A 27988-nucleotide genomic window follows, 5' to 3' on the forward strand; every position below is an offset into this window, starting at 1 on the left:
TGTATTATTATTTTTATTATTATGACATTAATTGTACGGAGTAGCAGCTCCCCTCTCACTACAACTTTAGGTTATTCTCTACAGGGAAGACCAAGCATACATTGAAAAGCATTTTTCTTTTCAGACGCCGTTCACTTTCTGTCATGCACGAAATCAAAGCGCAGGCGTGAAAGGCGACGGGAGGAGGAGGAGGAGGAGGCAGACAATCTTGCGCAGACTGCCTGCCTGCAGCCCCAGTGATGCTGCCGCTGCTGCTGCTGCTGCCTAAATGGAGCCCGTGATGTAAATACAAGGATGGCGAGGGGAGCGGATGGAACACGCCGCCTCACGTGTGCTTGACATCGGACACTTTCTTCTCGACGCGCCTTGCGGACGCTGCGCGCCATGCATCCATACCTTTAGCTTGACGCAAAAAGACGCCAAAGCGAAACGCGGGAGGCTTCTCCCTGAAAAGCAGGACAACAACAAAAAAAGAGAGACTCGGGATTTAAGCGGGTCATTATGACCTTAGTCGCCTCCAGTGCAAGGAAACCATCGGATTGCGTTCAGGCGGCCGCATTGTGCTTGCATCTCTTGCTTTGGATTGCGTGTGCAGTGTCCGGAGAGGAGCACCAGCACTTCAGCGTCGAGGTAGGATGCACATAAATATATAATTTATTATATACACGGCCCTTCCCTGCTGTTTGTCTCCATCCGCGACCGCGCACTCTCCTCCAGCCCCCCCACCCCAATAAATCCACATTTAGAGCACCAATAGCACAACATGGCCACTCATAAGGCTCATTTGCGCGCGCGTGTGTTGTGCGAGTGTGCATGTAACCCAGATACAGATGCATGCTTTGTTGGGGCCTGCAATGCATTCATTGATGATGAAAAGTGATAGGCCTCAGCATCATGCTGATGGAGCGGATTAGCCATTCACACATGCCAGTTGCATAATAAGATTTGTTAGTTCTTTCCATAATTCTATCAGATCTATAAGCCTCCCCTTTTCTCGGATTCCAATATATCCCGCAAATCAATTTCACGCCTCGCTGTCATACATGTGGGAGACGAGCGCCTCGGAACAATCACAGGAAAAATACACACACAGCAGCGAGAGGCAGGAAAGGGATCATAAACAAGGCGGTCGGGAAACAGGGAGGGACGGACAGATTATAGGTATAGCGTAGGGGGGATATTTCTGATTGGCCGCCCCCGCGGCAAGGCTGCTGGTTGCCGTGTGAATGGATGCGAGGATGGATGCGAGGGTGGATGGACGAACAGATGGACGGATGATGGAGAGGACACCTGGCGCTCGGGACATCGATCTGGTGGATGAATTGTGTTATTATGATCAAAACTGAAGAAGTGTTATGTGGAGTAGCCTAGATGTTAAGGTGCTAGCTGGGGGTCCATTTTGATCCACTTTTGAAATTGTCCCCATTGGAAAGCTACTATTTGAAGCTACTATTAATTGCTGTAAATGAGACAGAATTGCTGGAAAGACAGATGCACCCCAAATATAGTTGAGTTGTCGGATTTTTTACATTTATTTATTTTTTGCTTTCAAGCAGAAGACAGGTTTAATACTGACACACATTTAGAACTGTTCATAAATCCTTCCACTTTGACAAAGGCCCCACTTCCATCTGAGTAAAAACAGCCGCAAAGTATGATGCTGCCACTACCATGCTTTGCTGATGGCGTTCTTTTGGTTATGTGCAGTGTTGTGCTTGAACCAAACATACCTTTTGTGTCCAATAAGTTCCACCTTGGTTTCATCGCATAATACATTTTCCCAATTTGGGAGATTTCAAGTATACAAGCATGAAATATCGCTTGCTAACCTGCCACATAGCCCAGGCATAAGAAGACAGGAGATTGTTGTCACACGTACGATACAGCTATTGCCTGCCAGTAAATCCTGCATCTCCTTCAATGCTGCTGTTGGACTCTTGGCAGCCTCCCGAGCTAGTTTTCTTCCCGTCTTTTTTATTAATTTTGGAGGGACGCCCAGTTCTTGGTAATGTCACTGCCGTGCCATGTTTTGTACTCTTGATGAGGAGGACTGTCTTCACTGTGTTCAATGGCATAGTTTATGCCTTGCAAACTTCTCATGACTGATAAATAACGTTGAACAATGAGAGCTGTATGATGTTGTGGAAGATGTAAATAGAAATGACGTAAACGAAGATGAGCTAACATAAGTTTGAATGAGAATGGGCAACGGAATCGTGTGTCTGTGTACCTGTTTGCATTATATCTATCTATCTATCTATCTATCTATCTATCTATCTATCTATCTATCTATCTATCTATCTATCTATCTATCTATCTATCTATCTATCTATCTATCTATCTATATAGCTCGCTAGCAAGCAATCTAGCTATTTAGCTAGCTATCAGGCTAGCTAGGTATCCGTCTAGCTATATAGCAAATTTGCTTGCTAGTTTGCTACAAAAAAAGACAATTAGAAATGTCCCCAGGTTATATGGGCTCAAGTTGTAACTATTTCTAAATGCTTATTGGAATAGACTCCTCGTGAATCAGGTAATTGTCTGTTTATTGCTGTAAATTGCTGAATCCCTTCTCTTTTCAGGGATGGCTACAGAGGTATGGCTACCTTCCCCGCACAGAACCCAAAATGTCCGTCCTACGCTCGGCCCAAACCATGCACTCGGCTATCGCCGCCATGCAGCGTGCCTATGGCCTCAATGTCACCGGGACGCTGGATGAGAGAACCAAGGAGTGAGTATACCGCATTGTTGTAGAAATGCAAATGTGTGTGTTTATCTATATGTGTGTGAAGAACAGAAATAAGACATTTTGTCCTCACACGCTCATCAACGAGCAGGTGACGCTTTTAACACGTGTCCTTCTTCCCATTTTGCATGATGATGCAGTGATATCACGCTGAGGTGAGACTTGACGTTATTTATCGCCTTCCTTTTGTGTGTGTCACTCATAAGTGGTAGTATAGTTTGCACAAGCTTGTAATTGATGGGCATTTGTTGACATGCACAATAACTGTATCGTGATACTTTTGGTATCATGAATAAAAAATATTTATATATGGCCATGTCAAATCACCTTTTACATTGAACATGCAAGCACACTCAATGAGTTTTGTCACCATATGCACATGTATCACTTTTTTTTGTTTGACTCTAACATACAGATAGATGGTAGTTTAATTGTTATCACTTGTGATACAACATCAAAACATCCACTTCAAAAACTAATAACAGATGGATATTGCACATGCTATCAATACATGTCAATATCCATGTTTTTGTTCACAGCATTGACAGTCCAAATGATATCAACCTGCATCACACTTATTTTTCTCACAAAGTTTTGCTCATCACACTATCGTTGTATCATGGTACATTTTTTATTGTGATAATAGTGTCAAGAGTTGATTATTATATCTTTCTTGATACACGTTTAAATATCAGTAGGCATTCCAAGGATGTTGTATCAACGTGGAGCTATCTTCCTTGGTTTTCTCACAATGTTTTGCTCTAGAAACCACCATCACTGTACCCTGATACTATTGTTATGTCCAAGGTTCAATTTGTTAATGAAAATAAACTACATAACTAAAACTAAAATAAAAATAATAATTATTATATTGTGAATAAATAAATAATTTCAAAACTATTCATTAAGTGAAAATGTTTTTAGTTTTCGTCTATTTATTTCAATATTAACCGGCATATGCGTATTTAGCCCATTTTTGTGCCCAAAGTGAACAATAGCACCCACAACATTTTGGAGTATATATTGCATATTTTCAGGTATATTTTACTATGTGTTCTTTTTAACAAACTAGAAACTTATAGATATAATATATATATATATATATATATATATATATATAAACCATAGAGTTTAACAATAATATTTAAATAACAAAAATACAGTACACCCCTCATTTGATTGAAAATGGTTGCATCCAACTCGACCCCTCCCATCTCTGCTTATGCTTACAAGCAAGCGGCGTAGAGAGCGGAGCATGTCGTCCTCTTCAGTCCATTCGCGGGGTATGTTTAGAGTAGTGAAATTAAGTGTTTTTTCCTTACACCAGGATATGTGAAAAGTATTTTATTTTCTACCACCAAACACCAACACATTATTTTCATTACTAGTCTGCTTAATTGCTACTCAATAATGAGGGAAATTTACTAGCGTGTGTGTACTTGCACTTACGTAGCCTCATGGAGTTAGTCATGGACAAAAGCTCAATTTTGAAGTATTTGTATTAAATATGTAAAAAGGCAAACTAGTGCTCGTAAAGAGTACCCTTCCCAATAAATTTGGGTTGGGATATGTTTATATCTTAAGTCATTTTCTCCTTTGAATAACTTTTATTAGATTCGATTTACTCACTGACTTCCTATGCCATTTTTGGAGCGGGAAGTACCCCCAAACCACGACACGCGACCTATCACAACCCCAAACCCCCCTGCTCTTTGTACCACCTAAGCACCCCTAATCCTCTAACTTTAGAATCGCCTTTGTTAACCGGAATGAAATTGTCGCACAAAAGTGATGTCATCTAGCAGCAGCCAATAGAAAGGCGCCTTCTGAGGTGACGTGACTTTTGGCTCCAATGGCTCATCTGCGTTTGTCATTTAACTCAGCCCAAAACGCAACGCTCAGTAAGAAATGCGTTCTTTATTTTGTTTCATATATGAAAATAATATCAAAAAAAAAATACAACCAGGTTTATTACTTGTCAACGGGAATTCAAGCTACAAATCCACTTTAGAAGTTGGCAACTTGGAAAACCAGAGCTTTGTTTCATTAGGATTGTGGCCATACATTTGCATTAAGAATGTGTAAAGCGCAATGCATTTACTGTAATTCAAATTCTGTGGACTGCTTTACAGTGCAGAGTTGAGTCTTTGATTTGTGGATGGACAGTTGATTTTAAAATAATATTTTTGTTGAATTTTCACGTTTTTTTTAAAAAAAATCTTGCACACAATAAAAAAGAAAAAGTACTAAAACTAAGCATTTTTGAAAAACCTAAAACTAATAAAAACTAACAAAGCTGGCCCTGAAAACTAATTTTAAAAAACAGGTGCATAAAAAAAAAAATACTCAAAACAAAATAAAACTAACTATAATGAAAATTCCAACACTATTATAACCGGTGTTATTGTGATGATATCATATCAGGAGTTGAAGTAAAATTGCACAGTCATCGGCGCTGGACTGAATGCCAAGTTCACCTCACGCACTGAGAGTGGAGATCTGTCCTATGAATGGCGACCTAAAATTATCTTCTCTCCCCCTTCTGTCTGTTTCCAGTTGGATGCAGAAGCCCCGCTGCGGCGTTCCAGACACGCTCAAAAGTGCTTCGAGGTCACGGAGGCGGAGATACGCGCTGACAGGACAGAAGTGGCAGCGTACGCACATCACCTACAGGTGAGAGGCGAGGCGAGGTAAGGGGGGAGGCAGTTGCCTTGGAGACCATTCAGGCTTAGCCGCACTTAAGCGTGAAGGAGGAGGAGCAGTCATGTGTGCCAGTGATCGCTTTTTTTCTTTCATCAGCACCAACGGTGATCACATGCACTGTGTTGCCATGGCGACTGCTCCAAAACGTCATCGTATGGGAAAATATAGGCAGCATTACACTCAAGGGGTTTACCATATATTTGTGGTGGGAAGTAACAAAGAAATATATTTATCAGGTATCTGTATTTTACTTGAGTATTTGTTTTGCCTTTATTCTTTACATTTGAAAACATATATCTATACTTAATACTTCAAAAGGCTTGTTATTGTTATGTTTATCCACCTATTTATGTTGACCTTTTACTTTTTGTACTTAAAGTACATTTCAGTGTCTATACTTCTTTACTTTTACTAAAATAGTCTTTACATTGTGTGTACTGTACATGTAAAATTCTTCTACTTAAGTGTGAGTAGTTTTGCCACCTCTGTGAGTGTACGTGCAGCCATTATGTTCTATTTCGAGCGCGCAAAATAGCTAGCGGCTCTCTTTTCGCCTTTGCATACCCCGCAACAAACAATTTCCACTCTAGTTCTTGACTGCAGAATCCCTCATTTCAGCAGAAAATATTCCCACTCTCATTTTATCTCTTCCCCCGATTAGGCTTCGGCCTTCTCGTTTTTTTTTTTTTAATGGCTTCTGAGGAGGGCCGATAAACGGGTCTGCGGCGCGGTGGCAGAAATTGACAGGTTTCAGCCGTTGTCGTCGATAATGCCGTCAATTTATTCAAATCCTTCCCTCCCCTAATTTGAATTGATGAGAACACTCTCCAAATAGAATGTCAATCAGTGCTGAGCCGGTGACTACGTGTTATTCATGAAGATGGGAGGCGAGAGAGAAGATTCCCAATTCCTCTCTGCCTGCCAGGCACTGATAAAGAGAGCTGTGTAAAAGTTCAGTGAACGCTGCCAGCCTTGAAATAGTTGTATCAACTTATTTTCTCACTGGCTAAGTAAAAGTGTCTCTGTATACTGACCTGTGGAAGTACAATGGATTGCCAATGCATTTGGTTTTCATCAAGTTGTACAGTTCAGTTCAGTTCAGTTCGCCATAAAGTTTGGAACAAATAAAAAATAATAAAAATAAACATAATAATAACAAATAAAAATAAATAATTATATTTATTGTATATCAACTTTCTTATGCCTATACATGGTTTGCATGTGGCTGGAATTTGTCCCACAGGGTCATCGCTGGGCAGGGCTGGACTGGCCATCTGGCATACAGGGCAGATGCCCGGTCGGCCGACGTCTTTTGGGGCCGATGCAGCTTTTTTAATTTTAATTTTTCCTCCATTTTACCCCAAGACACTGGCCCACAATTTAGAGGCACTAGTCCATTAATCCATTTTAAATAAGAACAGCACTGGAGAATCCATCATTTGTACATAAAATCATCATGACTTTTTAGGAACAGCTTGTTAACACAAGCAGCCTGAAATAATGTAAAATTTATTTACCATGAGGCAAACATAAAGTATATGTATTTTTTTTTAAACAATATTTAGTGAACAATGAACAAAAATAGTGAAAAACAGTGTTGTTGTTAGACTTCAGTATTGTTTTGTGCTGAATCTTAACCTATTTGTCCCCATTCTTGTGTTTTAATTTACCGGTACGTAGTTAAAAGTCAAGTACCAATAGCTACTATAAAACTAGAGCATGTAGTTAGTGTGTAGCCGGCACCGTCCACCCCGGGAATCGAACCCAGGGCGCAATCAAGTATCCCGTGAACGAGGGCAAATCAGTTCACCCAAGCTATTTCTATGTCAGCATTGTGGCTCGGGGGAGCATTTGAAGGATTGTTTTCCTCGACATGACCCGCCTTACTCTGCCTCCGATTGGCTCATCAGTCCTCATGCTAAAAGTTAGCCGATTTAATCAGTGTAGGCAGGGAGTACCAGCCAATTGGAGGGAGAGGAGGGTACGCCATGCCTCAACGGTGTGCATCAGGGGGGATTTAGAAGTGGGTATACTCAATGCTGACTGAAAAAGAAGTGGGTATACCCGCATATACCCTGGGCTACACCACTGAACTGAACCAAAATAAGTTCATATCAGTGGCAGAACTATGTGTCACGCGAAGTGATCAGGAGTTGGGCTGGGCTGGGCTGGCGGGCTTAAGTCAAAAAAATTTTGGTGCCAGTCCAGCCCTGTCGCTGGGCTTTCCACGTTGCAATGGGAGGTGCTTGCCACCAGCTAGCTTGCAAGCTAACAAGCTAGCTTGCGAGTTAACAAGCTAGCTCGCGAGCTAACAAGCTTCCAGGGCTCCTTTCAGCCAGCAGATGAGCAGTGGGCTGCTCCGCGATGTCACCTCATCAATTGGGAATTGAAATAACGACACCCAGCTGTTCTACATATTGCCATTCTTAGGTTGTAGGCATAGCTAGCTAGCTAGCTGTACTTCATAGGTGTCTGAATAACTGATTTTACATCTAGTACATTACTTGGCTTGTTTTGATTCAATAGATTCAGGTCCATGTATAGATGCCTCTGTTTTCTTCCGCCACAGCATCAAAAATGTCACGCCAAAGGTGGGCGCTCGCGAGACCCACGATGCCATCCGCCGGGCGTTCGATGTGTGGCAGGGCGTGACGCCGCTGCGCTTCGAGGCCGTCCCCTACAGTGCCCTGGAGACGGGCCGGCGCGACGTGGACATCACCATCATCTTTGCCTCGGGTTTCCACGGCGACAGCTCACCCTTCGACGGGGAGGGAGGTTTCCTCGCCCACGCCTACTTCCCTGGTCCTGGCATCGGTGGCGACACCCACTTTGACTCAGACGAGCCTTGGACCCTGGGGAACCCCAACCATGATGGTAAGTGGACAAGATGGTTGGCTAGTTCAAAACATTTCCACATTCACCTATTGTTATTTTTGTGTGGATCATGCTCACGTATTTTCAAGTTTTTGTGCGCTTTCTGTAATACTCTAAGATGCCACAAGATGGCACCAAAGCCCTTAAAGTAATCACTGGTGTCAAGGAAGTATGTTGAATTGATACGTCATGACTGAGGAACGAAGTCTTTCTTGCTTTAGTTTACCACATTGTAATCATATTATGTACCTGTTAAAATTATGTACATCCGAAGGACTATTTTTTCAAATTATAAACATTCTTAGGAGTGTTACTCAATGATTCTATTGTCTCTGAATTGCTGTGGTGCTGTTTTGAGAGGCATTTATTGGATATGTCTGACTTCTTGCACCTATTGGCTTGGTTTGCATGTCTTTTTTTCTTCTTCCATTGGCTGTCATAATTGCACCTTTTAAAGTCTGCCTAGAAGCTAGTGAGCTAACATTTTTTAATGTGCATAGTGCTGTCAAAGTTAAAGCATGAACTAATTAATTAATCACCAAAAATTCCATATTAATCATGTATTAATGCAGATTAATCACATTATTAATTTTGACCACAGATGATCCTTTAGCGTGACAGCGGATGGTTAAGTTAAAAGTAGCACAGGTTGTGTTTGAACAATAAACATAGCTACATGCATTTAAGTAAAGCATTTAATAAGTGTTGCAATAAGTTCATGTCGAACTATAGGGGTCATTTTTTCCCCATTTTAAATTATGCAAGTAATTAACTGATTAGAAAAAGTGGAAGATGAAAGTATGCAGTTGATCAAAAAAATATGAAGATTTCGTCCTCAGAATATTAAATGTCGAAAGAATTAACATATAACAGATGCTCTTGGGCAATTAAAAAAAAAAAGCCTTTTTAATTCAGGAATTAATCATGATTAATCAAAATTCTAAGATGTGATTAATCTGATTTAAAAATTTTATCGTTTGACAGCGCTGAGTTTTGAGCGTAAAATCTCAGTTTCACTTTCCGTGTGACATTAGCATGCTCTCTCCATTTTGATACACTGACTTCTTCCCACATTCCAAAAATGATATACAGCATAACAACTTCTTTAAAGACTCAAAATTGTTAATAAGTGTGAATTGTTGTTTGTCTGGGGATGCCCTGATATTGGCTAGTAAACAGTCCAGGTTGTAACCATTCCCACGAAGGGATTACGAGGAAAGACGGAGAAGTCATGCTAATTGCTAAACTAACCTAATATTGACATGAAATCGGAATTAAATGCTTGGGTGATCGAGCACATTTTTTACAGAATTCTGGATGGAAACGCATTAAAGCGGAAGGTATCCAATGTTGCACAGCAAAACAGCAGGCAAATTAAGACTAGACTAGGGGTGGCCAAGTTCGGTCCTCGAGAGCCCCTATCCAGCCTGTTTTCCATGTTTCTCTCCACTAACACACCTGATTCATGATCAGGATCGTTATCAGGCTTCTGCAAAGCTTGCTAATGAGCTGATCATTAGATTCAGCTGTGCTGAAGGAGGGAGACATGGAAAACAGGCTGGATAGTGGCTCTCGAGGACCAAACTTGGCTACCCCTGGTCTAGACGCTGCAGGATACAAAATCATATTCGCTAAACCAGAAATGAATTAAATTCCGTTATGGCGTATGTCAGCTATAGGAGGAGTGGCATATAGGCTTAAAAGTATATTAACTCATTCACTCGCAGCCATTTTCACTGAAGCAATCCCCTTCACTCCCGGTTGTTGATTTTGACTTTTGAGGTCTGCAAGATAAATGTTCTCGAAATTATTATTATTTTCTTTTAACCAATTTATTTTTGCTATATGTATGGTCATGTAATCGTAAGTTTAACTTATTTGCAAAACATATAAAAACTTTCTATTTTACATATTGCCATGCTCCCCAAAACGTATTTATACTTTTTAAAAATGTTTTTTTATGCTAGAGCATACAGAAGGCTTTGATGCAGCCTCTGAATTGAACACAATGCTTGGAGCAACGGTAGTTATTATGAAAACGGCCAGCAGGTGGCAGCAGAGTATAAGAGATCAGCCAGGGCCGTGTTGCAAAAAGCTCTTTTGCCCACAAATGATGAAACTTAGCTATATTCTAATGCTAAGGGACGCAAAACGTTTTTTATAGCAATAGAACACAATATATCTTGTGGGCCTTGCAAAATCAGTCAAAATCCAGTAAAACAGCCAGGGGCGAAGGGGGTTGCTTCAGTGAAAATGGCTGGGAGTGAATGAGTTAAACTAAAATGTATACTTGTGTTTGAAATTGCACCCACTGAAAATGTTTTATAGACAAGAAAATAAAATGTGTTGCTTCTATACACAATGCGAATTGAATATATAAAATAGTTTATTATTTTAAAGCGAAAAACAATTGTTCATTCTTTATATTGCCATATGTTTATTGTTTAATAGAACCCTTGCTTCAGGTGCCTGGGATGAACCTGCAAAAAAAATAGCTTCAAAATTAGGAAGTTGCTTCTCAAAATGAAGTCATTGATTAACAAAACTGCTCTCCCAAAAAAAAAACTAACAATTGGAGTCTTGAATTGTATCAAAGATGCATGGATGGAAGCTTTATACTAAATCACAAAGTATGCTTTTGTGTAACATTGACATTTGAAGGGAAATTGGAACAAATGCAAACAGTAGGAATGATTACTGTAGTTTTCGCGGTATGAGGTCTGCCCGGGTGGTTTAGTGTGCTGCCTTTTGTCGTACAAAAAGAGCAGTGGGAAGGTAATGAAGTCAAAGAAGGAAATGCTGAGTGTGGGATGCTGAAATGTACGTCAACAGGGGGAAGAGAGCGCATAGAAAAAAGATAAAAGCAAAACAATAGAACAAAGTGGGCGTCTCGGGAAGACAAAGACGGTTACGACAGCATGAGATTTTCCAGCAGGATAAAATGTCTTAAAAGGAGAAAAACAAAACAGTATGTAGAAAAGTTTCTCATCATTAGACTGTGCTGTGTAAGAACGCATCAGCCACTTCTTTGTTTACAGGAGAGAAACAGCAGCTTTTTGCTGCGCAGGCCTGCAGAAAAGTATTCACTTTTGAGAATTGCAACATCTCAATCAATGATGGCACCTTGGGATTATGTGAGCTGTTGTCATCACAACCTTGTTTATTTGGAGCATGACATCAGACGAGCGTATGTAACATTAAACTGACTCCAAATGTTCGAAAGAATAATGGACTTAACATGTAACGTGAACGTTACGTATAATGGCGGTCATTAGTCATTGTGTGCTGCCATTATCCAAACACAAGAAATGAAGGCTCTCGCTGCTAGCTGGGGTGGCGACCATTTCCTTCTTGATCAATAGCAACATGTTAAGCTCAGCTCACTGCCAAAATCAAATATCTTCTATAGGTTTTAGCAGTATAAATAAGACCTGTCAAACGATTACATTTTTTATTCAGATTAATCACATTTTAGAATTTTGATTAATCACTTAATTAAAAAAGGCTTCTTTTTTTTTGCCCGCCTAATTTAAAGAGCACCTGTTACGTGTTAATTTTTTTGACATTTAATATAAAATTGTATCCACTGCACACGCTCATCCTCCTCTCTTTCTAATCAGTTAATTACTTGCATAATTTAAAATGGGGAAAAAAATGACCCCAATAGTTTGACATGAACAAATGTTCTGAATATCATACGCAAACATTTATTAAATGCTTTACTTTAATGCACGTTATGTTTATTGGTCAAACACAACCTGTACTACCTGTAACGTAACCCCCCGCTCATAATTAATAGTGTGATTAATCTGCGTTAATACATGATTAATGCGATTTTTTTTAAATGATTAATTAATTAGTTAACGCTTTTACTTGACAGCACTAGTATAAATATTAATATAATAATAATTAATAATAATAATAATTATTATTATTATAATTAATAATAATTATATTATTATTATTTCATTCCAGTTTTTTTGTTTTTTTAACCAGTTTTTGCAGTTCCTTCCCAAAGTCTGACGGTTTTGGTTCTGGTATTTTGGGACACTATACAATGGAGATGTTACAAATGTGTCCGTGTGATGTTAGTGAAGTAAAGTTAGCAATAGCGGCTACGTTGGTAGCATATTTATAAACGGGTTACCACTCTAAGTGCCCTATTTCATGCTCGGCGCAAGTTTAGCGCAAAGTGCAGTCTAACAAAAAGGGTGGAGTTTTCTTTCGTATGGTGTTTTCGTAGATGGGCGTGGGTGCAAAGGTAAGTTTGCGCCGTTGTGGGAGTGAACACAGCCAACTTGTTTACCAGCCAATGGAACCGGCTCCCCTCATTCCCTCCAAATTCAGTGGAGTCAATGCAGATGATCAAAGCACAAAAAGTATGTTTATAATGAACTGCAAACACGCCTTCCACCTTCCATCCTGATTATTTATAGCAAACATGTACACAACTGAAAACTACCACAATAATGCACTTCAAGCCTGAACTTTGTAAAGGCAGACACCTCCCGATATGAACAATATAATATTCCGACCCACATTGTGTTTCCTCGCCATCATGTATGTGAGTGGTTGTTATTAAACCCTGTCCGTCATCCCTGGTGTTTCACATTCGGGGAAAAGCTCCCTTCTCCGCTTATGTGTCTCGAAAGCCACGCGTCCTTTTAATGGGCTTTCACAGCAGCGTAATTGTAAATGATGCATGTTGACATGTGCGCTAATGGTGGCCCCGGCCGCTCGCTCGGGAGTCCTTGTGGGACTTTGGTGCAGGAGGCTGCTCGTGTTGCATACATACAGCGAGGGAGGGGGAAGGGCGGCGGGATGTGTAACCTTTTAGCTGCTGGCCCTGGGTCAGTGGAAGCTGGCGGGAGTGGATATCATGCTTTAAAGGGCAACGATCTCCTGAAGAGCCAGTCAGTCACACGCTATATGGAAATGTTGTGTGTCTATCGAAAATTACTTTGGCGCTGCGAGCTGCAGGTGGACTTCCTACATTTGTTTTGAGATGCTTTATAGTTTGTAATAACCTGCGTTTTATTGTTCGCTGTTGCCAGGGTCAGTGGCAGTATTAGCTCTTCTAAACAGCTTCTATCTATCTATCATCTATCTATCTATCTATCTATCTATCTATCTATCTATCTATCTATCTATCTATCTATCTATCTATCTATCCATCTGTCTATCCATCCATCTATCTATCTATCTATCTATCTATCTGGCCAGCAAAATGTCTGGCTGTCCGTCTGTTTGTCCGTCCATTACATTCTGAAAAACAGGAGGGAAAATTACTCAGAAAAACTAAAAAAAAATAAAAATGGGGAAAAGTATCAAATAAAAAAAATACAATTATATATATATATATATATATATATATATATATATATATATATATATTCCAAAAAACAGAGCACCAGCTTCAGTTTTTCCGAGTTTTTATTTTTTTTACCTCTGAACGCCAACTGTCTTGTTGCAGAATTGCTAATGGGGGACACTTTCCCGCATGCAATACGCTTCCGTAGAAACTTAACTGATCCTTTGACTTGTTCGTATACTTACATGCTCCATAAAACAATAAATCTAGCTTACATTACAATGATAGTATACAGTAAAAAAAACTAAAAACATAAAACATTACCAATACTGTCTGTGTTACTAATTACGGTAGATGCTTTACCTTAATGGAGCCAGTAAGTCATATAGTTGAAGGTACGTTGGAGGTATGAGGGAAAATGTCCGCCATTAGCAATTCTGCAACAAGACAGTTGGTGTTCAGAGGTATAAAAAAAAATAAAAAAATAAAAAATTTAATACTCAGAAAAACAAAAAACGGTTGTTTTTTAAAATATATATTTTTTGTTTTTCTGAATATTTTTTTTCCTCCGCCCCACCCTGTTTTTTTAAATACTTTTTTTATGACAGAAAAAAATATTCAGTAAAACAGAAAGAAAATCAGGATATTTTAAAATAAACAAAGATCCCCCAAAAATTTGCCAGAAAAACACGAGGGTTTTTTTTTTCCAAGTGAATGCAATATGCTTCTGTAACTTCCCGCTGCTTCCACGAGTGAAAACACAAATCGTGTTTTTATGATACAGGGGAAAGGTACCAAGCCCTGAATAGCAAGATGCAAGTAATTGACGCTCAGAATAAAATTCTTAAATTATTTATTACATTTTGGCCGATACCGAACACTGAAAGTAAGTATAATATCTTAAAAACCTTAAAAACTTCCTTGGCTGAATTATTTTCTACACTCTGATTTCTTCTGAGCGATGTTCACGCCTAATTTCCCCGCCGCCCACCTCCCTTCATTTCAGTTGGCCACTACTCTTCGGATCTTGATTTTTTTCTTCTCCAATCAGTTAGTGAAACTGCTCCGTCAAAACAATACCTCACATGAGGTAACATTTCCATGTCAACTCCTCGCACGAGGCACGACGGACACGTTAGCTCGTACAGACTAACGTCGCACACTTACAAAGTGTACCGTTCATGGAGCACACTCGCACGCTCGCGTTGTCGTGTTGTGTGTGTGACACATTATCATAAATTGTCATTCGCAGTGACAGGAGGAACACAAACACTGACCCAATTCGAGTAATTATGGGCATGCAGTCGCAAAATCTTTCGTCATTTTTGCACCTTCCGACCACACTTTTTTCCCCCCCATGTTGTTGTTGTGAAAATACAACACAATTGTACACGACACAAGCTGCGAACACATTCACGTTCATCCAGGCGGACACAAGTCGACTTGAGGGCTTTCCATAATACACACAATGAAGGATGGCTTTGATAGCATACAGCAGAGTGACTCATTAAAAGGAAAACCTGTTTAAATGGGACAAAGAAACCCGTAACGGAGATTTCTGTCGGCCATTCTGGGTCACTGAAAGGCTCCATGGGCATTAAAAATGATGAGAATCATAACATGAAAAGTATTAAGCTCCAAATGTATAATCGATCCACCATTTTGTCCTCCTTCCCGTCTCTAGGGAACGACCTCTTCTTGGTCGCCGTTCACGAGCTCGGTCACGCCCTCGGCCTGGAACACTCCAATGATCCCACCGCCATCATGGCTCCTTTCTACCAGTACATGGACACGGAGAACTTTAAACTACCTCACGACGACCTGCAGGGCATCCAAAAGATCTACGGTAACAATCAAACTATTTGGTTCGAATGAAAACCCTTTTTCGTTCCTATATGGTGTACTCAAAGAAGAAAATAGGCTGACATGTCGCAGAGATTCTATATTATTGAACATATGAATAAATGAAAATACCTTTTCCAAACAGTTTCTTTTTAATTAAATTGAATTGAATTTAAGTGAACTAAATTAAATTAAATTTTTTATAATATACTGTAAAGGTTGTTTTTTTGGACAATAAATCAAAATTAAAAATAAATTACTGTAATTAAATACTATTATAATATTGATGTAATATTATCTAATGTAATAGTAATATTCTATAATAAAATAAAAATGTAAATATTATATCTAGTACATATTGATTGATATTATTCAATAGATTTTATTTAAAAAATATATATATACATATATACATTTTTTTTAAAGACAATATGCAAAGTAGGACCAAAAAAAAAGATAATATTTTGCTGTTATTTCTTCAGGTCCGCCTGACAGAGCGCCGCAGCCGACCAGGCCCCCGCCCACGGCAGCCCCTCCTCGCTTCCACCTCCCCTCAGACCCCCGCAAGCACGACCGCCATGCCAGGCCCCACCGCCCTCCGCAGGGTGCCAAGCCATCCAACCCAAACTCTAAGCCTAACATCTGCGACGGGGGCTTCAACACGCTGGCCATCCTGCGGCAGGAACTTTTTGTCTTTAAGGTAAAAGCAGCACAGCGATGAGTGATACCGCTGACGATCAGTATGATGATGGTGATCTCCCTAATTCCTGCTTTATCCATAGGACCAATGGTTTTGGAGGGTGCGGGACAACTCGGTGGTCCCTGGATATCCCATGCAGATCAACTACTTCTGGAAAGGCTTGCCCGCAAAAATTGATGCCGTCTATGAAAACAGCGAAGGAAAATTTGTATTTTTCAAAGGTAAAAAAAAAAGGAAGCAAAATAGACATTTTATATCAAGAAGAAAATAATCGGCTGGTGCACACAAAGACTATTGATTTATTTAATAATAATAATAATAATACAGTTTTTTGGCCCTCAATACCGATTCCAATACCCAGTTTTGCAGTATCGGCTGATACCGATACGTACCGATACGTACCGATAAGTAGCGATACCTAGTTTTTTTTTTCTCTTAACATGAAAAAGCTGTCTTGCCATTGGTTCAGAGAATTCAAGGGCCAATAGGATATCTTGGCTCGGCATGCAGTGAACATGTGAACATCAGTGAATGTCGTGCACAAGCAAGGCACAAGATGATGCATCCAAAGTCCTATATGGCGTCGGAAATAATAGTATCCACAGTTTTAATGCAGTATTGAGGCCTATCGGTATCGGAACAACACTAATAATAATAATAATAAAAAAATAATAATGATAATAATAATAATAATAATAAGTTATTGTTATTATTATTATATTATAATACAATTATTATTGTTATTATAATATATATATTTATAATAAAAATATTATTATTAGCATTGTTCCGATAATAATAATAATACATTTTTATTATTATAATTTATAGTTATTGTTATTATTATTATATTATAATAAAAAATATCCCTATTAATATTATGATTCAAATGTATTATTATTATTATTAATAATATTATTATTTGGCCTTCCCCAAAAAAGTAACTTTTTTTGTAATGTGTTTATAAACATTAGAAGGATAACAAGCACTCTATAATATTGCACCTTTTAAAAACATAAATTAATGACATTATTAAATTAAATGTAAATAATTCAACAGTTTTTGCCACATTTTTTATTTCAATGCCATAGACATTGTGCTGCTCCTTGTAGTGTGCACACCTTGGCCACAAAGGGGCAGTATAAAGGCTTTTTCACAATGCACTTTTTTTTTTATTATTATTCACTCACTCACTCACTCACTCACACAAACACGCTCACATACAAGCATGGTCTCCAAGGCGGGGAAGCGAACCCACGCCAACCTGCATCGTAGGCAAGTGACGGTACCACTCCGCCACCTGGAGCCCTTTCACATTGCACTTGACTTTCTTGACGTTCAATGTGGGACAGGGTGCAGTGACGATGGTGCTCTAGCATAAGCATGCCCATATTTGGAAGTAGTTGCTTAACTGCGTACCAGGAAGCAGCCTGTTGCTGTTTTGGACGTGAATTGGACTGCATGTCATTCCTCCTGTGTCCCAAAAGTTGATACACTGGGACACTGCAATTATGAATTATTCCTTCATTTTGTCTATGCCAAAATCTTTTGCTGTTAGCGCTCTGAAGTCACTCTGCCAAACACTCTCCTATTGGATGCATTCTTCAACGTCACGTCAATGCCTCTCTCAAACGGAACAATTTTGAATTAGTAAGGCAAAGTTCTATGATTTGATTCATTTTCAGTTTGACAGCAAACTTCAACTGGGATTGGCATTAAACAGCTTGAAGCCTCTTTTGTGTCAAGAAACTGCTGTTTGTTGAGAAGTAAAATTGATTTGAATTCCCTACCAGTCACGATACACTGATCGGAAAACAGCACCATATGGTGGAGTTTTGCACTACTACAAAAAGCTGTATCTGCTTTTGGAACATTTTGCATCTAAGTATGATCCCTGTGAACATGCATTAATGCTGTAAAAGAAGCAACATTTTTTTTCTTTTTAAATTACATCACTAACTGAACATAACACTTGCAAGTCTCACACATTCACACATCCATCAGGCAGATTAACATGACATCTGTCACCCAGTTAGATCAAACCGTGTAGTTATTCAGCCTTTATCTCGAGTCTCTGCTAGAATAATGTCATACGCACACCAATGACAACGACGAGGTCTCTTAACGTCCATGTCATCGTCCTCAGGTAACCGCTTCTGGGTGTTCAAGGACACGACTCTGCAGCCGTCCTATCCTCAGGACATCTCGCTGTTCGGCAGCGGCATGCCCACGCAGAGCATTGAGACGGCCGTGTGGTGGGAGGACGTAGCCAAGACTTACTTCTTCAAAGGAGACAGGTCTGCGTCATGCATCATCTAGTCGGGGGTGGAATTGGGCACATTTCTGCAGTTTGCAGTTTGTAGGACATTTTGTGAATTGAGACGTTTATTTATCACCCCAGAGATTTTGTAAAAACATTTTATGAATGCATTTTTGTCCAACTGTCTCCTAGTGTACATGAAATTCCAGACCATAAAAATGCAAACAAGCATAGAAACAAAATACATACACACATATATGCACTTTAAGAAACAGATTGATGCCTGGAGGTTCTGTAGTGTAAGATGACACTAGTGACACTATGGCAAAATCATATTGGCAAAAAAAGCACAATTGTTTTTGTACATAATAACAGGATTCACAATTTTACAATATTATCATGTGCTTCTATTGGCTCAGTGGCGCAAAGTATCATGGTCTATATAATTCACAATGTTATGTTTGGCTGAAATGTTGAAAAATGTGCTGGTATGACTGATTTGTGGGAGTGATAACCACCACAGCTGCCAAAACATGCCTAATTCAAATTAAACTGCACTAATAAACTAATCACCAGAGGGTGCTGGAACTGCACAAATGAAATGCAACCTCGCCTTTTTAAACAGATGTTCTGCTTTTAATATTGTGACATGACAACAACGATGTCGAAGCAATTTTAATATTGCGATACAGTATTGCCGTTATTGTTAGGGATGCACCGAAATTAACTTTTTGGCGCAAAACCGAAAATGAGAAATACTTGGCCGAAAACCGAAACGCCCCCAAAAAATTTGCCAATTTTTTTATTATCATTGCATTTATTATAATTAATTAAAATTATAATATTATTATAAAATATTTAGGCCTATTTAGCACAAGCATTTTAACAAAGCACAATATAAATTGAAAGGCGTCCACACCAGACATCAGAGACATGTTGGCGTACATTAAACACCAAACGCGGAGTGAGCAACTGAGCATTTTAAGTGTTTTAAGTAAGTGTTTTACTTGTTTAAAACTGTTGATAGCAATAGTGCTAACGTTAGCTAAAGTATTTAGCACGGCCACCAGAATGCAAGTGAAAAAGTGGAAGCGCTCATCAAAGAAAAAAAGGAAGGCGCTGCAGGAGAACGAGTGGCTCACCTGTAGTGCAGTACTCTCTTTTTCGACATAGTTTACCAAGCGACCCTCTCCTTCTCCGGCGTGCACAATGAAGCTGCCGGGACTCACAAACGCCAGCAAGGCGGACACTCACTCCCGCGTTTGGTGGTTAATTCAAACAGACACTTGCTTGAAGCGTTGTTGTTTTTTGGCTTGCGTCAGTCACCACAACATCCTCTTTCGGCCAAATTCTTTCGGCTTGAATATTCTTTCGGCCGAATGCTGAAAATGCACATTTTTGCCATTTCCGTGCGAAAATTTTCGGTGGCCGAATATTCGGTGCATCAAGAGAAAAAAAATCTAATCAAAGATCTTAAAAATCATATAAAACATAAAATAATCTATACACATGTTTGGAAAAAACGGAGTAATATTTATTCTTATTTATTATTAATATATTTGAATTAAAATTTGTGGAATATGAGTTTTGAAGCAAAATCTAGCCGTTTTTATACATCTCAAGGGCCAGCCATTTTGCCACTAGCTGTCGACTGAAGATGACATCACAGTAGCTCAGAGCTCAGGCAATGACCAATCAGAGCTCACCTGTTTTCTGAAGCTGCGCTGTGATAGGTTGTTAGCTGAGCCCAGTATTATAATACAGTACAATATTGATGTCATCTTCAGTTGACAGCAAATGGCAAAATGGCCGCCCCCTGAGATGGATAAAAATGGCTGGATTTTGCTGCTTAACTCATATTCCACTAACGTAATATTAAGCAGAATACCATATTTAGACTAGTGTGGCTTCATAGAACATATTATTGTAAAAATAAAAATAAATTGGGGGGGGGGGGTTGACCTTCCCTTTTAACCGCAATGGAAGTCAAATGCAGAAATTTGGCCTGATGTTCCGCACATATTGTTAATATCCTGCTTGAGCACGTGCATCAAGTTTCTTCCTTGTTGAACATGAAGGACAGTTGCCTTCTCAAATTGAATCTCGCAGCTTGCCAGCATGGCGCTGTGACATGTTTGTGCAGCCGTCACCATAAATCATTTCCAGAAGGGGTCAACAAGAGGGTGACGCGGCGCTGACAAATTGCTTTGTCACCATCATCACGGCAACCGTTACTTCGCGTTTCGTTTATCTCCTCTCATGTGACGGGATGAAGATATCCGTTTTTCCTGCTCGTCATGATGATATGCAATTCATCCAATTGAGAAGAACCGAATGAAGTTTAAAATCAAGCGTGAAAATCGATTTCGCCGTACTGAAATCGGTCCTTGATGTGCCGTGTCGCGGTCTCGACATTTGACGTTTGAATCAGAAATTAAGGAGAGATTCACTACGCATTGTCAATTTTGTCAGGCATTTTTTTGGGGCATGTGTGCTGGGGTTTTCTCACATTTCAAAACAATGAAGCGATATGATTATATTGAGTGTGGTTTTTGTGTGCCGTTTTCCAGATACTGGCGGTACAATGAAGACATGAGGACCATGGATCCAGGTTATCCCAAGCCCATCACCATCTGGAAGGGCATCCCCGACTCTCCGCAGGGGGCATTCGTGGACAAAGCCAACGGTACTGGACTCCGTGCCGCAAATCCCATTAGGGAGAGATTGGCGCGGCGCACAGTTCAATGGCGCCGTTGTTTCAAAGCCGCTTTGAGAGCGCCGTGGCAGCCGGCCGCCATTAAGCTGCTTTGCTTGTTTACACTGAACACAAAAAAGACACTGCAGCATCAGCGCGTGATTATTGAGGGTCATGTAAGCTTTGACCAGGTGTGTCACGTGGCCCATCGACAAGAGCTAAAGTTATGACACCATAACCATATTTGAATGACATTTGATAACATGGGAAGGAGTTTTAAAATGGACGGGAAAACAAATTATACTGCGAAAACTAAACAGATGTGATTTGTCACTTTTTTGCTTATGATGCAGAGGTTGAACCTTCGCCATTGAAAAAACAAAAAACTCAATAACTTGAATACTGTAAATACTGCAACTACAACACATTTCATGTGATTAGTGCTTTTATATGTAAAATATAACCCAAATTGTGTAAAAGCTAACCCAGCGACGTTACCAAGAGGAATCAAGCCAATGCCGGGTTATTTAAACCGACCGCATTGGGGTGCGGATTGACCCAAAACACTGGATCAAGATTTTCATCCGAAAAGGAGATAATAACTATCCATACAGTTAGTTTGATGAGCTACCAAGAAATGGGTTACCACCAGGTTATCAGCAGCTGTGGTTAAAAATAATACTGATTTTATTACCAATATCTTCTTCACCCGTTTCAGGGGTTGTCACAACAAGTCACTCACATGATAGACACTAGAAACAGCTGGCTCAAAAATAACCCAATTTTCATCAGAAATGGACAGATCCACTGCTTAGGTCAATATGACCCAACATTCTCGAGGAAATCCTTCCCCAAAATATTGGGTCATTTTGTATAAAACAACCCCAGGTAATAAGCAAAATATCAAAATAGGCAAAATATCTCAAAAAGAAAGTTGGGTCAAATTGACCCAAATAGTGGAACAGTCCCTTTTTGTTTTTACCAAAATTGGGTTATTTTTTACCCAATAGTTTTTAGATACTCTAAAAACACCTGAGTATAAAAGAACCCACTTTTGATAAAAAAAATAAAATAAAAAATTGGATTGACCCACTAGCTGGGTCAATTTGAGTAGTGGGTCGGTCCCTTTTCCTTTTTAGACCCAAATTGGGTTGTTTTGCACCCAACTGTTTTTAGAGTGTACACTTTTAAAAACTGCTGAGTCAAAAATAACCCACTTTAGATCAGAAATTGGACAGACCCACTACTTGGGTCAATTTGACCCAACCTAACATTGGGTCAAAACAGCCCAGTTTTTACACTGCCCTTCTTGAATTGCAACCCACCCATTTTACTTGGGTTGGCCAGTGGGCCGTCCACCTCACCCAGGATTTGAACCCTGATCCCTGTGTCAAAAGTCAGCAGTGATACCCACTGAGTCATCACTACCGTTTTCTATTAAAAATAAAATAAAATAATAATAATATATATTTTTTTAAAGTTGGGTCAATAATATTCGAATTTGGGTCAAAAAGGGACCGATCAGCAACTTGAGTCAATTTGACCCAACTTACTCAATTTTGGGGGGCTGTTTTATCCAAAATGACCCAACAGTCAAAAAGTTGGGTTGAATTGACCCAAGTAGTGGATCGGTGCATTTTTTACCCAAATTGGGTTATTTTTTACACAACTGTTTCATTACATTTATATCAACTTTAGCTCACAAACATCCAAAATGGCAACTAGCTTCGGCGCTTCAGTTTACCCAAATTTGATCTTCAGCACAATCTACTGTGTCAAAAATAATTAACCCAACCCAATCTCTGTGTCTGTCCAGGCTTCACCTACTTTTACAAGGGTAAGGAGTACTGGAAGTTCAACAACCAGCTGCTCCGCGTGGAGCCGGGCTACCCGCGCTCCATCCTGCGCGACTTCATGGGCTGCGACGGCCTCCCCCCGGACCCCGACTGGGACTGGAGCCCGCCGGCGGCCGAGGAGCGCCACTACGACAGCGGAGACGCCGACGTGGTTATCAAACTGGACAGCGCGGGCGGCACGGAGAAGGCGGTGGCCATCGCCATCCCTTGCGTCCTGGCGCTATGCATGATGGTCCTGCTGTACACCGTGTTCCAATTCCGCAGGAAGAGCACGCAGCGCCACATACTGTACTGCAAGCGCTCCATGCAGGAGTGGGTGTGAGGAAGGCCTGGTGCGCCGAGCTGGGATAAAAAGGGTCTAACAATTGCCGCGTTTTGCGATGCCCGGCAGAACTGCACAAAAGGGGACTGGAGGCAGTGAGGGAGCCATATCTCTTAAGTCCTGTGTATTTATCTACTTGGACTCTTTTCTCTAACAAACTCAATAGAGCGAGTGTGACTCAAGCTCCTGTATGTAAGTGGATTTTTTTTTTTCTCTCTCTCCCGTCTGCACACTTGCTTGAAGAAATCTCCCGAGCACCAACCAATTAGATTTAAGCTTCGACTTGACTTTTGTTCTCAGTGAAATCACCCTGAGCTGTGCTTTTATTATTATTATTTTTCTAATTGTATGACGGACTGATACACACACAACTCACACAATAATTGTGTGGCCCTTTTCTTCCAAAGAGGATGTTGGCTCAGTTTTGTTCCGCACTTTTTGGTGACACATTCAGACTTTTTTTTTATTGATTTGTTAAGATAGCAGGCAGCGATAATGTGTGGTAAAAAAAATACATTAACTTAACTACCGGGCCATTTTCAGGGCTTTTCCATAATCAAAGAAATTGTATCAGTAGTGGCCAAATGCAAGGTTAGGGTTAGCAACATTTTGGGTCGGCATGCCAATGATGAGTAGACGCGCAAGACGCTTCATGAACCCTTGCCCCAAAACCCCAGACTTGGGAAAAATGAAGCCACTGGCAGCCATTTTACGTTGCCACCGGTTAAGCCCAACTTGAATACATTGATTTCTCTGTGGCGTTTTCACATGAATTTCTGCCTCCACGGCGAAAATACCACTGTTATAAAATACCACACACACGGTTGTACCAATAAGTCTGGGAGAAGCGCTACATGTTCATTTCAGCACTAAGAATAAGACTTTTCATTTTCTTTTCGAAGGTACAGTATATCTCCGGGTGTTACTCAAAGATTGTTGTCAGAAGCATCAACAATCAAATGAAAGTAAAAATGTTGTTTCTGCAAATTGTAAACCTAACCTCTGTGAGTCACAATTGACGATACTGGAAAGAAAAAGTCCGTAACAGTGGCAACGTAAGATGGCTGCCCTCTGTCTTCAGCCACAAGGGGCCTGTTGCTAGTCCGTTGAGACAAGTCGGCCATTTTATTTTGCAGTGGTCATTGAGCCAACCAACATGTACTTGAGATTTTGTCTGATTGCTTCCAAATTTAAAGCACGTATACTAAACATGGGTGACACAAAATTGGGGAAAATTGTAAGGTTTATTTTGGAGCAAGGTAGCAAATGTTGATAATTCACCATAAAACACTCAAATAACCGTATTTCACAAGGCCAGAGCCAAATGTTTTGGCTTTGGTGTTGAGATTAGGGCTAAAGATTCTTAGTAATCGGTGCTAATGTGACTAGTCAGTCACTTCCGGATTTCGCTAAAAGATATATTTTAACTTAATTTAAATAAAATCCAACTCACCATTACACTGAATCTAGTGAGAGCCCTGCGTTTCTTTCTCTTCAACGAGCTGGCTGTACTGCTACAAGTGACACGACACTTGCGCGACGCAAGTGTTCTCGTTAGCACACAGTTGTTGTCCACACATTTTTGGACAGAACGTTTGGTGACAAATACGGAGCTTCACTTGGTGTCGCCAGCCTCGTGTTCCCACTGGTATGAATATTTTAAGACTAGCAGCAATCTGACTAACCGAAGCTAGCATCTGGAGGCTAACAGCTATGCTAATCCGCAACATGCGCAGTTTTTATACTCTGTTGACTGTGTTGCCTTTTGAGCGTTATCGTCTGGCAGATTATCTTTCACCAGCGGCAAAGGTTCTCCATTGACCAGTGGGAAGAAAATGTCTCACGTTAGCGATGAGTCAACTTCAAGTTGTAAATTCAACTGGTTGACGAGTAAATGAGTTTGTTCGATGAAATAACTTCGTACTGAGTCCTCTGTCAGGTACACCTCCCAACTTTAACACAGTCAACGTTTATTGATGCAGTAGGTTTCTTTTGGGGAGAACACTAAAACATTCCTGTGTCAAAGTTAGCTTGGCAAAGGAGAATTCAAAATAACCCTAAAACACCCAATCCCAGTCCTAGCCCTTGACAAACATTTTTGTCATTTTAAGCTCCGCTTTAGCCCTTCTGTTCTGTTGCCGCCATTGACAAGTGCATTCCGTTCATCTTAATCGTCCATGTTTTGTGTTTTGACGTAGCACATGGGAATAGGGAAGAAGACAAGAGGATCCAATCATCCAAGAGAAGGATGCTTTTGAATATTTTCCTCTGGGAAAATAGTCGTTCAATCTCGAGATACAACGCGAGATAGGGCATGCATGTCAATTGAGTGTGTCGCTGTTGCTGAAAATATATAAGTGCAAAGTACTTTTACTAAAAACAAAACAATAACTGAGATTAATAGAAATAGAAATGACTAAGAATAGAAAGAAAACAATCTTGTCTAACTACTACCACTGCTTGGTATAATGAGTATATTTATAGAAATAAAACACCTCTAACTAATATTTCACATATTCTGACGTGACATTACGTATCTAAAATCAAATATTTATACGCTAGACAATGTCTAACCAAAGTATGATTAAATGATATTTAAGATGATTTGAGCAGCTTTTGACAAATATGTATCATAAACGCAGGCTTGACAGTTTAGTGGAACTTTGATGGAATTTTTTTTTTCTTCATTTTTTTTCTATTACTTGTACTTGAAACAGCCTCAGCCTTTCAGTTGGGCGGAGCTTTCGCATCATCATTTTAGTGGCGAAAGAGGTTGAAACTGAAGTTAATGGTCCTATTTGCTGTACAAGGTGTCTTTTTTTTTTCTTTTCAAGAAAACAGACCTGACCCCCATCTGTGACGGTGTACAGGTGCTTGTGTCAGTCGTCACATTTAAAAGTGGTTTAAAGTGGACGTGTGCGTGATGATCTGTGGATTTGTGGGTACAATAAGGCCAGGCGGGACTGTATTAAGTACCGTATTTAATGCTAGAGAAAGGGAAAAGCATCTGAAGCTTTTATTTGATCTCCTAGACTTCTCATAGCATTCATGTGTTTTTTTATAGAGCGACCAATCAGGAGCTTTCAAAGCTGTTGTGACACTTTTACACGTGGACGAACTCCACCTTTGCTTTTCTTTTGTCTGCCTTTCATCCAACTTTGTGCTGCTAAGCATTAGGGCTAAGACAGGAAGTAGCTGATGCAACTAAGGAAGTTTAAACTCTTTTTTTTTTTAACTCCCGACACGTCCGAGGCCTCGTGTAATAGAACTAAACTTATACTATTGCATATATATGTACATAAAGTGGAGGATGCTGTCTGCTTGAAAGATTTTTTTAATCCATCTACTACTCCATGGGTAAAGACATGCTGTGTGTTATAAATAAAAACAAGTGCATAATGAATGAGTGAGTGTGCCCCTTATTAACACAAAGCATGTTAAATTGAAAACAATCTGCAGGATTAAGAGTAATTAGAATTGATTCTATTACTGTATAAAGGAAGTAGAATTTGCAGGACAAACTGAGTCAGAAAATAGTACATAAATCATGTGTGTAATTTATGTCATATGATTAATGCAATCACCACTCTGCTCTTATTTGTGGATACCGCCAACAGAACTACTAGAATAATTCACAGTCAAAAAGTAGTCCATGGCACACAGTCATGTGTTGCATATTTTTTTATTCAAAGAGTTGGCAAACATAAAAGCATTTTAGGCACTCCAGTCGGCCTCTCCATAGCCCAGGCAAGCCCATTCGTTGGTAAGTCCACTGGCTGCAATCAAAAGTTGGATATCATATATCATATCATACATGATATAATCAACATATTATATCATCATATGATATCATCATATGATATCATCATATGATGGTATCATATGATATATCATATGATATCATCATATGATATAATATCATGATATCATATCATCATATCATCATATGATATCATATGATATATCATATCATACAGTATGAAATGATGTAATATATATAAGATTATGTTTATTTCAAGACACATGCATCTTCTTTGCTCACCTTTGTAGAGGTTGCAGTAGTTGACACCATCGTCGATAACAGCGATGAAACCAAGAGATTTGGATTGAGCCTGGTGGGTATGTGTCCAATATTTAAAATACAGTACTCTCAATAATTGGAAAAAAAGGCAATAATTTGTGCGATAAGAGTTCGATTTGTTCATTCTTAGAAATTAGATGGAGGAATGTCTTGGAAAACAATGCAAGTTTGGACAGCAATAGCTGTCATCTAAAATGAGTTCAAAGAAGATTTATCAAAAATTTGAGCATACTAAACAATTGATGACATCTCAGAAATCTTGTCTGGTAAATGTTCATATGGAGATGAATGTGAACCCGTAAATCTCGAGGTGGTATCACTCCTTCCTGACACAGCGCATACAGCAAGTCAGGGTCAACAGCTCCCTCTCGGAACCCAGATTGATAAGCACAGGCGCCCCACAGGGCTGCGTCAGCTCCCCGGTCCTCTTCACGTTGTGCACAAATGATTGTGTGACATCACACCCAGAGAACTTTATCATTAAGTTCTCTGATGACACAGCTATCGTCAGCTTGCTGCAGGCCGGCGGTAGCCCACTGGACAAATTTCTCTATTTCTGAGAAATAGCCCAGAATCATCTTGTGCTCAATGTGGGGAA

The 27988-nt window shown here is 39.8% G+C and overlaps 1 protein-coding gene across 1 annotated transcript; it reads left to right on the top strand.

The window, feature by feature from the left end:
* Nucleotides 1–158: 158 nt before the first annotated feature.
* Nucleotides 159–26712, top strand: mmp16b (matrix metallopeptidase 16b (membrane-inserted)). The gene is given in 11 exon segments (XM_077555891.1): nucleotides 159–464; nucleotides 467–630; nucleotides 2583–2731; nucleotides 5303–5419; nucleotides 8019–8323; nucleotides 15319–15480; nucleotides 15959–16176; nucleotides 16259–16397; nucleotides 18323–18473; nucleotides 21007–21122; nucleotides 22948–26712. Coding segments are annotated over 11 exon segments (2037 nt in total). The 5' UTR covers nucleotides 159–310; the 3' UTR covers nucleotides 23310–26712.
* Nucleotides 26713–27988: the final 1276 nt, after the last annotated feature.

This window comes from Vanacampus margaritifer, chromosome 2 (assembly GCF_051991255.1).
Source record: "Vanacampus margaritifer isolate UIUO_Vmar chromosome 2, RoL_Vmar_1.0, whole genome shotgun sequence".
In the NCBI taxonomy this organism is placed as follows: Eukaryota; Metazoa; Chordata; class Actinopteri; order Syngnathiformes; family Syngnathidae; genus Vanacampus; species Vanacampus margaritifer.